This window comes from Podarcis raffonei, chromosome 2 (assembly GCF_027172205.1).
Source record: "Podarcis raffonei isolate rPodRaf1 chromosome 2, rPodRaf1.pri, whole genome shotgun sequence".
NCBI classification, from domain to species: domain Eukaryota; kingdom Metazoa; phylum Chordata; class Lepidosauria; order Squamata; family Lacertidae; genus Podarcis; species Podarcis raffonei.
The window spans coordinates 121618434-121631398 of record NC_070603.1 but is presented as its reverse complement, the minus strand read 5'-3'; the positions used below and the strand labels follow the sequence as shown (position 1 = coordinate 121631398).

At 46.0% G+C, this 12965-nt stretch overlaps 1 protein-coding gene across 1 annotated transcript in view; it reads right to left on the bottom strand.

Moving 5' to 3' along the window:
* Window positions 1-4014: 4014 nt before the first annotated feature.
* Window positions 4015-12965, bottom strand: part of LOC128408834 (uncharacterized) — a 28407-nt gene continuing 19456 nt past the window's right edge. The window contains exons 9-13 of the mRNA XM_053378856.1: window positions 12011-12565; window positions 10238-10364; window positions 9253-9335; window positions 8295-8421; window positions 4015-6271 (exon numbers count right to left, since the gene is read on the bottom strand). Of these exons, the coding sequence (XP_053234831.1) occupies window positions 4704-6271; window positions 8295-8421; window positions 9253-9335; window positions 10238-10364; window positions 12011-12565 (2460 nt within the window). The 3' untranslated portion in view covers window positions 4015-4703. The remainder of the gene's footprint in view (window positions 6272-8294; window positions 8422-9252; window positions 9336-10237; window positions 10365-12010; window positions 12566-12965) is intronic.

The window sequence follows — 12965 nt, the reverse complement described above, 5'->3', positions numbered from 1 at the left end:
TTCCTATCCATATTATCTACACCGTACGGGAGTTTATCAACCTCTATCATGTCCTGCCTTGCTCGTCTTGATCCATCATAGCTATTTTATAATTTCCTGGACTTTACTATAGTTAATGTTTCCTCAAGTTTGTGGAGAGAATCAGAACTTACAGGGTTAAGAAGTTCTGAGTGACGTCTCACATTCTGAGGCGTGGTTTAGAATACTGAGGGGAGTGTTTTACTGTGTCTCTCAGTGTGTGTTTTGCTCCGTTGCGAGAGAGGAGCAAGAATGTGTGCTTTGTCACCAGGAGAGTTATGAACTGTGTTTTGCTACGAGAATAAAGCTGTTTGTAAGATAAGGAAGACACCGTGCGTTAAGCCTGATTTATTACGCACACACGGCAACTGTTCCTGTTTCTACGCTGTGTTTACACTCTGCTGAAGCTGTGAGAAGCCCTTCGGAGCAGAGCAACGCACAGAGGAAGCGTGTGGACTCCGGGGGGCTGGTAAAGCTACAAATAAATCATCCCATAAAGTTTAGCAGGGCCCAGATTGACAGCCCCATCTTTGAGTTCTCAAAAACATGTTTTGCTCTGGCTCTGCAGCTGCCCATTGAGTCACACAGCGATTCCAGGGAGTTGCAGAGGAGGTGGACCTTCTTAACCCTATAATTATCAAAATCATAATTTTGCTAATTTATGTAGTCCAGGGATTTCCCCAACAATGGCCTCTGAGTCCACAAATAACATAAACATCAGAATCACAGGCAGAATGAGGTAACTTCTTGTCACTAGCCTGCAAGAACTGGGTCACAAATATCGGAAGGCTTGTAGCCTTTCTAGGCCCTTTAACCATGGGTAGGAAAGCGTTTCGCCTGGGGAGAGACAAAAGAGTCAAACGACACCAAGGGGGTTAAATCCAGAGAAAGAGCTTTATTCTGCCATTCCCGGGGGGGGGGGCAGAGGCACCTGTGTAATTGAATTCACAAAAGACAGGCCGCCGAAAACATTTTACAGGCAGGGGTTTTTTCCCCTTTTTTCCTCTCCCCCTTCATAGGTTTACATAGAAATGTTTCTCTTGTTCCCTGGCTCTGTTCCCGGAAGAGAGTTTGCAACAAGCTAAATGTGCTTTTGCCAAGGTCAGCTAGCCAGAGAGCGAAGGCATTGTTTTAATTCAGCTACCTTTGTTGCATAGAAAGATGCTTAGATAAAAGCTTTTTCAGCCTTAGAGAAAATGAAAAGTGCAGTTTGAAAAGTGCTTGAGGTTTTGAGGCCTGGTTGGGGGGGGGGGATTCACAAACAGTTTTTAGGGTAACCTAACTGACTGTCCCCCTGCAGGCTGACCTGAGAGATTTGGGGAGGCAGGGTTCATTTCTGTGGGAGGTTTCCTTTTTCTACCTTTGCTTCTGAAGCTACTGCAAAGGTCCAGCAGGGCTTCTAATGTGACTGCTGTCACAAGTGTATGATTCTTGCAGGCATAGCCAGGATGATATTTCTACTGCTGCTATTTCTACTAATGCCCCATGGAGCCAGTAGGATGCTGAAAGCTAAATGCCCATTGAACCGAAATATGGAATCCGAACTGTTGAATTATTACAGGCCAGGAGACCACCTCATGAGTGCTGCCACCCACCCCTAGTTCAGAAAGTCACTCCAGAAGGATACCATGGTCGATGGTATCAAAAGCCGCTGAGAGGTCAAGAAGAATCAACGGGGACATATTTCCCTTGTCTTTCTCTTGACAGAGGTCATCATATAGAGCAACCAAAGCAGTTTCTGTGTCAAAGCTGGGCCTAAACACCAATTGAAATGGATCCAGAAAATCAGTTTCTTCCAAAAGCGCCTGGATCTTCTCCGCAACCACTCGCTCCAGAACCTTGCCCAGGAAATGGAGACTGGCACTTATCCACCATCCCCCTTGCTATTTATACTTCTGCATGTGTGGGGAAAGGACCACTGTCTCCCATCTGAACTTACGGGTGATAGGATTTCTCTCACGAAATGTCTTTCCCCAGCAGTAATGGGCAATGCAACCTAAAAAGAACGCTCAACATGTTAGACACAGTAGGGCAACAGAAAGATTTTCAAAACTTTATTGTGTCCCCTCAAAAATTTTTTTGAAAAAGTTAAAAAGAGAGGTTTATCTATATATATACATATATGCATGCTTACATCATTATTGGCATTTTAATCCTGCTCCACAAGTAAGCTCCCAAGATTGACTCACAAATATCAAGGAGAAGACAGATCCTGCCCTCAGCTCACAATCAAAGAGACACAACACAAAAGTGGACTGGGAGGGAAAAGGGAAACAACATGTTCAGGCACCCATCATTAGACTCTCAGGAGAGCCATGTAGTCTCATCTCACCTTTACCCTGATGGAAACAACTGCTGAATAAATCCACTTATTAGGAATATCAAGGGCCGATAAACATAGGTTATTTGTGTTTCAAAGACCTGCTGGACTTCAGCACCTAACAAGCTCATCAGCTGCATATTCCTGCGTTGCAGAAATTTGGACTACATGATCCTCAAGGTCCCTTCCAACTGGACGATTTGACAATTCTATTGCAAGCAGTGGCAGGCCCATCAGAAGATCCTCAAGAAATGGAAGGCCAGGTTCATGCAGAAGGGTCATTCGCAGACACCGGAACACCTGATGATCCTTCAGTCTCTTTTCACTTTCACGTTTGATAGTTGCAGTGAGTTGCTTTGCCTAAAGCAATGCCCCCCCCAACCCTTTTGGGCTGCAATCCAATAGCCACTTACTTGGGAGGAGGCCCCACTAAACTGAAGGGGAATTCTGACTAGAGATGCTCGGATTGCACTGCTGGCATTACAGGAAACTTTTGCCCATTCACAGAACCTCCTCTCCCTATGCTAAATTCTCACCCCTGCAAAGCATGACGTTTCATTCCCTTGCTATGCGCAGCATGAAGACTCTACATAGAACAATTAATGCAGAAAAGCTGAAATAGGAGGATGGACTGCTTTTTCTCTGCCAACACAATATGGACTCCTCTGTTGGCGGCCCCCCTACCCCGAGCATAAACCTATTAAATTTTCTTATTTTCTGGCATAACTGTGTCCCACACCCTCCTTGTGGAACTGGGAAATGGGTCACATGGTAGTGCTGAGCTTCACCTCACGCTGTGAGGATGTGGCAGCTGTGAGGGTGGTAAGGTGAAGGTGAAGGTAAAGGTACCCCTGACCATTAGGTCCAGTCGCAAACGACTCTTGGGTTGCGGTGCTCATCTCACTCTATAGGCCGAGGGAGCCGACGTTTGTCCACAGACAGTTTTCCAGGTCATGTGGCCAGCATGACTAACCCACTTCTGGCGAACCTGAGCAGCGCACAGAAACGCCGTTTACCTTCCCGCTGGAGCGGTACCTATTTATCTACTTGCACTTTGACGTGCTTTTGAACTGCTAGGTTGGCAGGAGCAGGACCGAGCAACGGGAGCTCACCCCATCGCAGGGATTCAAACCACCTACCTTTTAATCGGCAAGCCCTAGGCTCTATGGTTTAGACCACAGCGCCACTCACGTCCCAATGTGAGGGTGGTAGGAAAGGGCAATAGAGTTGGGGAGGGAATACCGAGGTAGAAATTCTGCAAAGCCAATTATCCGCGAGGCCAGCGGAGCCACGTAATGGCGTGGCCTGACCACAAAGCTGTTAAGAGCCACTCCAGTTGACTGCTGGAGTTGAAAGCTGACTCAGATAAGGTGCAAGGAGGAGTCCACATGTACGGGGGGGGGTTGGGTTGAGAGTAACTGTGTTTTCAAGGACTATGGTTGGATGAGAGATAGTGGGGTGGCAGAAGGTTGTTGCGGAGAATATGGAACAGTGTTTTTCACGTGTGTTTTTCCTGTATTGGGGGTTGCAATGCTAATGGATTTGTTCTCACAGATTCTTTGGGCTCTGCCTAGTAATGCACTGCTGAATAAAAGTCTGACTAAATGGGAATCTGGTTTGAGCCTCCCTGATGAAGCTCCAAAGGGAATTTTCTTTCACAGCCCACAACTTTTCCCCCCTGGTCCTCCTTCCCTGCAACCTCCTGCTATTGGGCCATGGATGCGAGGGATAAGCACCCTGCATGCTCTTGAGAGGTTACAACTGCAAAGTCACAAAATATGGACCCTGCTCTCAGACTTTACTGTGTTCAATGTGCATTCTGTAGTTGACCTCCTTTGTAATGGTCTATTTTTAATTTTTTTAAGATTCCTGTTAATTATGTTGCTTTGAATGTACAGTGGTACCTTGGGTTACAGACGCTTCAGGTTACAGACTCCGCTAACCCAGAAATAGTACCTTAGGTTAAGAACTTTGCTTCAGGATGAGAACAGAAATTGCGCAGCAGCAGCTAAAGTGGTACCTCAGGTTAAGAACAGTGTCAGGTTAAGAACGGACCTCCAGAACGAATTAAGTTCTTAACCCGAGGTACCACTGTATAAATATCTTCAGTAATGTTTTATTCTGGGTTTTTTATAATTTGATATTTTAATGTGTCGTAAACCACTTTGATTTTTTTTCTTGAAACTATAAAGCGGCTTAGAAATGAATAATAATAATAAGAGCTGCATTAAAGTTTAACAATAATTGTGCATCGATATAGCTAACAGTGACAGAATACCCCAAGTATTTATCAGGGAAGGGGGGGGGAAGCCTCTGTCCAATATGAATTCTCTAGTGCTCCTAAGGTTCGATTGGTTACTCAGTCTCAAATCACATACTGCTTTTCTGGTGTGAATCCACCAAGGGGAAGTAAAATCGGTTCTCCATCGGAAGCCATTTCGACACTCCAAGACATGATGGGTTCACTGCCCCCTCTGTGAGTTCTTTGGTGTCTCTTAAGCATGCACTTATCATAAAAGCTCTTTCCGCATTCCAGGCATTGGTATGTTTTTTCTCCCGAGTGGATTTTCTGGTGTCTGATCAGGTTTCTTCTTTGAGTGTAGTTCTTTCCGCACTCTGTGCACTGATAGGGTTTCTCTTCTGTGTGGACTCTCAGGTGGGAAGTAAGGCTCGAGCTCTGGCTGAAGCTCTTTCCACACACCGAGCACTGATAAGGTTTCTCTCCCGTGTGGATTCTTTGGTGTGTAAGAAGGTGGGAGTGGTCATAAAAGCTCTTGCTACACTCCACACAGTTATAGGGCTTTTCTCCTCCGTGTGTCCTTTGATGAGAAGCAAGGTTTGCATGCCACTTGAAGTTCTTTCCACACTCCGGGCATTTATACGGTTTTTCGCCCGTGTGAGTCCTTTGGTGAATAAGGAGGCGTGATCTGTCGTAAAAGCTCTTGCTACATTCCGAGCAGTTATACGGTTTCTCTCCTGCGTGGATTCTCTGATGGGAAGTAAGGTTGGAGCTCCGGTGGAAGCTCTTTCCACACACCAAGCATTTATACGGCTTCTCCCCCGTATGGATTCCTTCGTGGGAAGTAAGCTGCGAACGCCGAATAAAGCTTCGGCCACACACCAAACATTTATGCGGCTTATCCTTTGAATGAATCAGCTGGTGTATATTGAAGCCTGATTTATCACAAAAGCTCCTACTGCATACGGCACACTTATAGGGTTTCTCTCCCGTGTGTTTTCTCAGATGGGCGGTAAGGTTTGTGTTCCTGTTGAAGCTCTTTCCGCACACCGAACACTGATATGGTTTTTCTCCGGTGTGGATTCTCTGGTGTGAAGTGAGGTACGCAAGCTGCCTGAAGCTCTTTCCGCACTCTGGGCATTTATACGGTTTCTCCCCCGTGTGTTTTCTCAGGTGGGAAGCGAGGTTTGTGCTCCTACTGAACTTCTTTCCGCACTCCGAACACTGGAAGGGTTTTTCCCCTGTGTGGATTCTCTGATGTACGGTGAAGTGTGCACGCTCCCTGAAGCTCTTCCCGCACTGCAAGCATTTATAAGGCCTCTCTCCCGTGTGAATTCTTTGGTGGGAAGTGAGGTGCGCTCTCTGCCGGAAGGTCTTTCCGCAGTCCAAACACTTATGCTGCTTCTGGCCTGTGTGGATCCTCATGTGGACGTTGAAGTGTGATTTGCGGCTGAAGACTTTCCCACATAGCGAGCAGACATTCTTTTTCTTTCCTTTTCGTCTCTGCTGCTGAACTGGAATTTCATGAAAGTTCTGCCCAGGCAAAGATTTATTCCCCCACTTCCTGGTTTGGTTTTCTTCCTGCTTATTTGGTCCTTCTTGATGTCCGAAGTTCTCATCCATGTCTTGAAGTTTGTTTCTCTCCTGTGGTGCTGAACAGAGTTTGTCGTCATCCTTATTGTCCCACCCTTCAACTGGAATAGAGAAATCCATTAACAGCACCAGAAAGAAAATAAGCTTTTGATTATGGATGGCATCAAGTGCATTGTTGTGGAGAAGTAATACATGTGTGGCTCTGCTTCACACAGACACACACACCCACCCTGCTGAATTAAAGCTAATCTAATACTCTAAACCAGAGATGGGGAACCTGTAGTCCTCCAGATGTTGCTGAACTACAATTCCCATTACTCCTGGCCTTTGGTCATGCTTGCTAGGCCTGATGGGAATTGTACTTCAGCTACATCCAGAGGGTCAAAGGTTCCCTACAAGCGATTTAGAAGCACGAGGACTGGAATCTTACAGTGAGAAGGGAAAGTATTTGATCCCCTGCTAAATTTGCCCGTTTGCCCTCTGACGAAGAAATGACCAGTCCATAATTGTAATGGTCCTGTTGTTATTCTGGCTCTCACAGCTACAATAAGCCTACCATTAAAATTATGGCCTGGTCATTTCTTCGTCAGAGGGCAAACGGGCAAATTTAGCAAGGGATCAAATACTTTTTTTCCTCACTGTACTTTATTTTTAAGGGAAGGCTTGGAGCTCTGATAATCGTTCATGGAATTGTAGAGTTGGAAAGGACCTCCAGAGTCATCTAGTCTAGCCCCCTGCAATGCAGGGATCTCAGCTAAAGCATCCATGGCAGATGGCCATCCACCCTCTGCTTAAAAACCTCCAAGGCAGGAGAGTCCACAACCTCCCAGGGGAGTCCAATGTTGGACAATTGAGGACCGATAACTCAAATGACTTCTTCACAGAGCACATAGTCAAACTATGGATCTCACTTCCCCAGGAGCCACCAGTGTCCACAGAAGTGGATGGCTTCAAAAGGGGATTGTACAAATTCATGGGCTATCAACAGCAACTAGCCATGATGATTACTAACCACAATGGCTATGTTCTACCTCCAGAGGCGATAAATATTTTTGAATACCGGTTGTTGGGAATCACAAGTAGGGAGAGAGTTGTTGTGGGCTTCCTATTTAGGGGCATGTGTTTGGCACCTGTGAGAGCAGGATGCTGAAGTAGACAACTAATAATAATAATAATAATTTCTATGCTGCCCATCAGACTGGGTTTCCCCAGACACTCTGGGCAGATTACAGCATATATAAAAACACAGCAAAACATCAAACATTAAAAACTTCCTGATAGTGATGGCCTGGGACTCAGACTCAGACTCAGGACCAGAGGAGTCTCAGTCTGCACCAGATCCGTTGCCTCAGGCATCATCTGAACCAAGTCTGGGGCCTGACCCTGAAGAGTTCCAGTCTGCACAGGTTCCCCTGCAACAAACACGAACTGGGCCGAGTCAGGGGCCTGAGCCTGCCCTGGCTCCAGATGCAGGGATTACCTTGTTGCCTTCAGCTGGGCTTACAGCTTCTCCACTACCGGTTGGGTCAGGGGAGACTGAGGCAGCCCCTGTGTCTAGTAACCCACCGATGTCTCCTGAGCTGCAGAGACTAACATCTGAGAGAAGGAGAGACCTATGTACTTGCAAGAGGAGTGCTCGCCTTCGGGCGAAACAGGGAGGCGAGTCACTGGGGGATCAGGACCGGCCATTACCCCAACAAAGATAAAAGGCTGTTGGACCCCGCCCCAGGATGTGGGAGCAACATTGCTGTATGCCAGATCCTGCCTGAGATCCTGTACCTGTCCTTGCCTGGTTTCCTGCCTTGGCCCTGTCAGACTGACTCCTAGTGGAACCTTCGGATTCTGGATTGGTCCTGGACCGTGTTTCACGGGTTACCCCCAGGCCCAGCACACTGATACAGGGCTGCCTTCAGATGTCTTCTAAAAGTTATGTAGTTCTTCATCTCTTTCACAAATGATGGGAGGGCGTTCCACAGTGCAGGTGCCACTGCCAAGAAGGCCCTCTGCCTGGTACCCTGTAGCTTCACATCTCGCAATGAGGGAACCACCAGAAGGCCCTCGGAGTTGGCTGGATCCACCAGCCAGGCTCTATTCAGGATCGTAAAATGAAAGAAGGGTCCTTACCGAGTGAGGCCACGCTCCGGGAATTCTCCAACATGACTTCCCTATGCAGGGCCTTCTGGCTCGAATCCAGCAAAGCCCACTCTTCGTTGGTGAAATACACAGCCACCTCCTCAAAGGACACTAGAACCTAGAGGAGGAAGAGGAAGAAAACATTTCAAATTAACAGAGAACTAAGGGACGTGTAAATCCTCCTCCATAGTTCAGTGGTAGAGTTTCTGTGTGGCGTGCGGAAGCTTCTGGGTTCAATCCCCAGAATCTCCAGGCGGGGTTGGGGGAGACTGTAAACCCTGGAAGGCCACAGACAGTCAGGCCTCATCCGCACCACAGCTTCCCCCAAAGCATTCCTAGGATTGTGGTCTGCTAAAACTGCTTATTCCCAGTAGTGATGTATGGAAGTGAGAGCTGAACCATAAAGAAGGCTGATCGCCGAAGAATGGATGCTTTTGAATTATGGTGTTGGAGGAGACTCTTGAGAGTCCCATGGACTGCAAGAAGATCAAACCTATCCATTCTTAAGGAAATCAGCCCTGAGTGCTCACTGGAAGGACAGATCCTGAAGCTGAGGCTCCAATACTTTGGCCACCTCATGAGAAGAGAAGACTCCCTGGAAAAGACCCTGATGTTGGGAAAGATGGAGGGCACAAGGAGAAGGGGACGACAGAGGACGAGATGGTGGGACAGTGTTCTCGAAGCGACCAGCATGAGTTTGACCAAACTGCGGGAGGCAGTGGAAGACAGGAGTGCCTGGCGTGCTCTGGTCTATGGGGTCACGAAGAGTCGGACACGACTAAATGACTAAACAACAACAAGAAGAAGAAGAAGAAGAAGACTACTTAGAGTTGTTAAGAGACTCCCACTTTTCTTCACAGGCCTACAATTTCCAGAGTTCCCTGGGAAGAGGAACAGATTGCTTGCTCTAAGCCCCACCACGTAGTTGCCAATGATCTCCTTTTCCTACCTCAGTCGGTTGCTCAGGATCTATTTCTGCTCCGCTGTGAAAAGCTGATGTCGTAGGGAGCTTCCGCGATATTATTCCATTTCCTGTTGGGGAAAACAAGAGTGGTAAGGGGGGAGGGTGTTGAAATGAAAACCCAGCATTTAAAGTCAGTGTGGAAAACCTCTTTTTCAGTTGAGGGCAACATCATTAATAATAAAATAATAATAATAATAATAATAATAATAATAATAATAATATTGAATTTATATACTGCCCTATACCCAGGGGTCTCAATGCAGTTCACAGAACAAAATCAAGATATAAATCCACAAAATACCTAATAAAAATAAAACAACAACCCCCCCAAAAAAACATTTTAAAAGGTCATAGGATGTAAATCAGATCAACCAAAGGCCCAGTTGAAAAGAAACGTTTCTGCCTGGTGCCTAAAGGTGTATAATGAAACATTTCCTGATGGTGGTTCAGAAAAGGGCAACCAAAATGATAAAAGGGGTGTGATAAAGAGGATTTGTTTAACAGAAGGCCCTTCCCCTGCAGAATTGGGAATCATAACCTAAAAGTAAAGAATGCTTAACATACAACTGTAAGGTTAGAAGGCCAACCCCCTGCAATTCAGGAATTTTTTGCCCAATGTGGGGCTCAAACCGACGACTCTTGAGATCTTACTCATGCGCTACCACCCAGAAATCTAGGGCGATACTCAAATTTAAGTAATAATAATAATAATAATAATAATAGGGAAGCTTTTAATCTTTGATGTATTACAGTATTTTTTTAAAAAAATTGGAAGAGTGGCTGGGGAAGCCCAGCGAGATGGGCGGGGTATAAATAATAAATTATTATTATTATTAATTATTATTATTATTATTATTATTATTATTAATATTATTATTATACAACTGAGTTATCCCTCTCTATGGGGCATGTATGGCACATAATGAGAAAAGGCAAAGTACAGCAACAGATTTTCAAAATCTTTCCTTACCCAGTGACGTGTCCAGAGTTTGATTATCCGGCAAAATTTCCCCAGATAGCGCCGTCTGGAAGGTTACCGGCAGATTCTCCCTTGATTCAGGGGATTCATTGCCCACCTCTGCGATGGTCCCTTGAGCCTGAGACAGGAGCCCAGATCCCAGACAAAGAAGAGGGAGATGGGTTAAGAGCAGTTGCAGGACATTGCTGAATGAACCTCATCTTCCCTGGCCATTAGCCACCCTCGCTGGGGCTGATGGGAGATGTGATTCAGCAGCATCTAGAGGGCCAAAAGTTTCTCACCCCTGCAACAGAACCATAAACCCAGCCAACGAGGAGCTTTTTCACAGAGAGAAGGGGCCTTTCACAGGATTTCAAGCTGTAAGAGCAACAATATATGGTTTGCTACCAGACACACTGGGACACGGGTGGCGCTGTGGGTTAAACCACAGAGCCTAGGACTTGCCGATCAGAAGGTCGGCAGTTTGAATCCCTGCGACGGAGTGAGCTCCCGTTGCTCGGTCCCAGCTCCTGCTAACCTAGCAGTTCAAAAGCACATCAACGTGCAAGCTGCTCTGGTTCGCCAGAAGCGGCTTAGTCATGCTGGCCACATGACCCGGAAGCTGTATGCCGGCTCCCTTGGCCAATAAAGTGAGATGAGCGCCGCCACCCCAGAGTCGGTCACGACTGGACCTAATGGTCAGGGGTCCCTTTACCTTACCAGACACACAGCAGATGTTTTGCTAACTCCAGTATTGTTGGCACATAGAATAACAGAATGATGTCTGGCCATGTATCTTTTTGCATTGCTAGAAATTATGGTACTATTTTAAAGCAGTACCATATTATTGTTGTAAATATTTTTGTTGCTGTTATTGTTGTTCCTACGTATTTATTGCATCTCTTTCTCCAAGGAGCTCAAGATGGCGTGCATGGCTCCCCTCCACCCCCATTTAATTCCCACAACCCCCCTTTGAGGTAGGTTAGGCTGAGAGGCAGTGACAGGCCCCAGGTCACCAAGTGATCATCATGGCCAAGAGGAGATTTGAACCCTGGTTCCCCCAGGTTCTAGTCCCAACACTCTAACCACTAGGGCTGGGTGACACTGCGATATATCACCAGCAAAACATCACTATATACTGATAAAGCACATCTAAAATAAGGATGGAGCTAGGTAGAGGCATTGTCTGGCTTCACGGTTTCCCCCAAATTGTGATTTTTGCGCACAACCACACCCCATGATTTGGGATGAGATTGCCAGGTGTCATAAGAAAGATGCAGAGATAGCGCAGGATAGTGCACACCCCGGAAATTATCTCTTTCAGCTTCTGCCTTCTGGAAGAAGGTACAGGGTTATAAAGAATAGGACTAGCTGCCTGAGAAACAGTTTCTACCCAAATGCGATTTTGGTTTTAAACACAGTGTAAGGAGACTCTATGGGAGTATATTGTATTTAATTATGGGGTATCAAGAGTTTTTAGGGGATAGCTAGGATAGCAAGCTTGTTGGTTTCTGAATGTCTGGTGTAGATTTTTTCAATTTCATTGTTCTGTATTGGACAAAGACAATAAAGATTATTGTATCGTAAGGTCAAAAATTATGAAACCAGTATCATAACCTTCAAACCAGTTTTGGATGATATATTGATATATAAAAAGAGTCTTGAGCACAATTTTACCCTAATCACAATGTGAAGGTTTGGCTTTCCCTTCCACAAAATGCAATGTCTTTTGAACACTTTCTGTGCTTCTTGAAAAACGACCAGGATGAAAACTGTCTCTCTCACCTGCAGCCCTTCCTGCTTCCTGTCCTCTGCCTGGCTCAAGAGGAAACCTTCGGCCAGGGCCACCGCCTGGGAACTGGTCTCCACTCCACATTCCCTCACCCAGCTCTCCATCTCCGGGGGGAGGACAGCCAGGAACTGCTCCAGGATCACCAGGTCCAGGATTTGAGTCTTGGTGTGTCTCTCTGGCTTCAGCCACTGACGGCAAAGGTGGTGGAGTCGGCTGCAAACTTCTCGGGGTCCTTTGGCCTCCTGGTAACGGAAGCGCCTGAACCGCTGGCACTGAGAGTCTGAGGCGAGTGTGTCCTTCCTACCCGGGATCTTCTGCACTGTTCTCTCCCAGAATTCCCTGGGACTCCCAGCCTGGATGGCATCACAACCTTTGCCTGATCTCTGCCCCACTGGGCCACGCATGTCCATTGCAGGACTGGGCACAGAAGCCCTTCCTTCAAACTTCACAAAGAGTCGTTCTTGGGACACATCACATGTTCCTTGCAGTCCCACAAGGCTTTCTTCCTGCAGATAAAAGAAAACAACACATTGGGAATCAGAAGCAGGCTTCGGTCAAAACATCTTGCCAAGAAACATTCATCACCTCTCCAATGGATTTAACAAAATAAATAAATAAATCTAGGTGAAAAATCCTGTATGACTCAGCAGCTAAACACTGGCTGAGTCCTGGAAAGGGTTCTTTTTATTAACTGTACTGTATTTTTTATTGATATGAAGCTTTCTTCACTTGCTTTTTGAAAAAGGGATTTATTAACAAACAAACAAACAAAAAAAGTGCCAACATAACAAGGCAAAAGAAAAAACAAAGATTCAAAAATTCTGGAAGCCCTTTAATATTAACAATTTGGATTGCTGGTATTCAAGCTTTTGCCAAATTGCCCTTCTTCAAATCAAGATATATGATAAACTAAAAGTATCTAAAAGTCAGAGCTCAAATGACATGGTT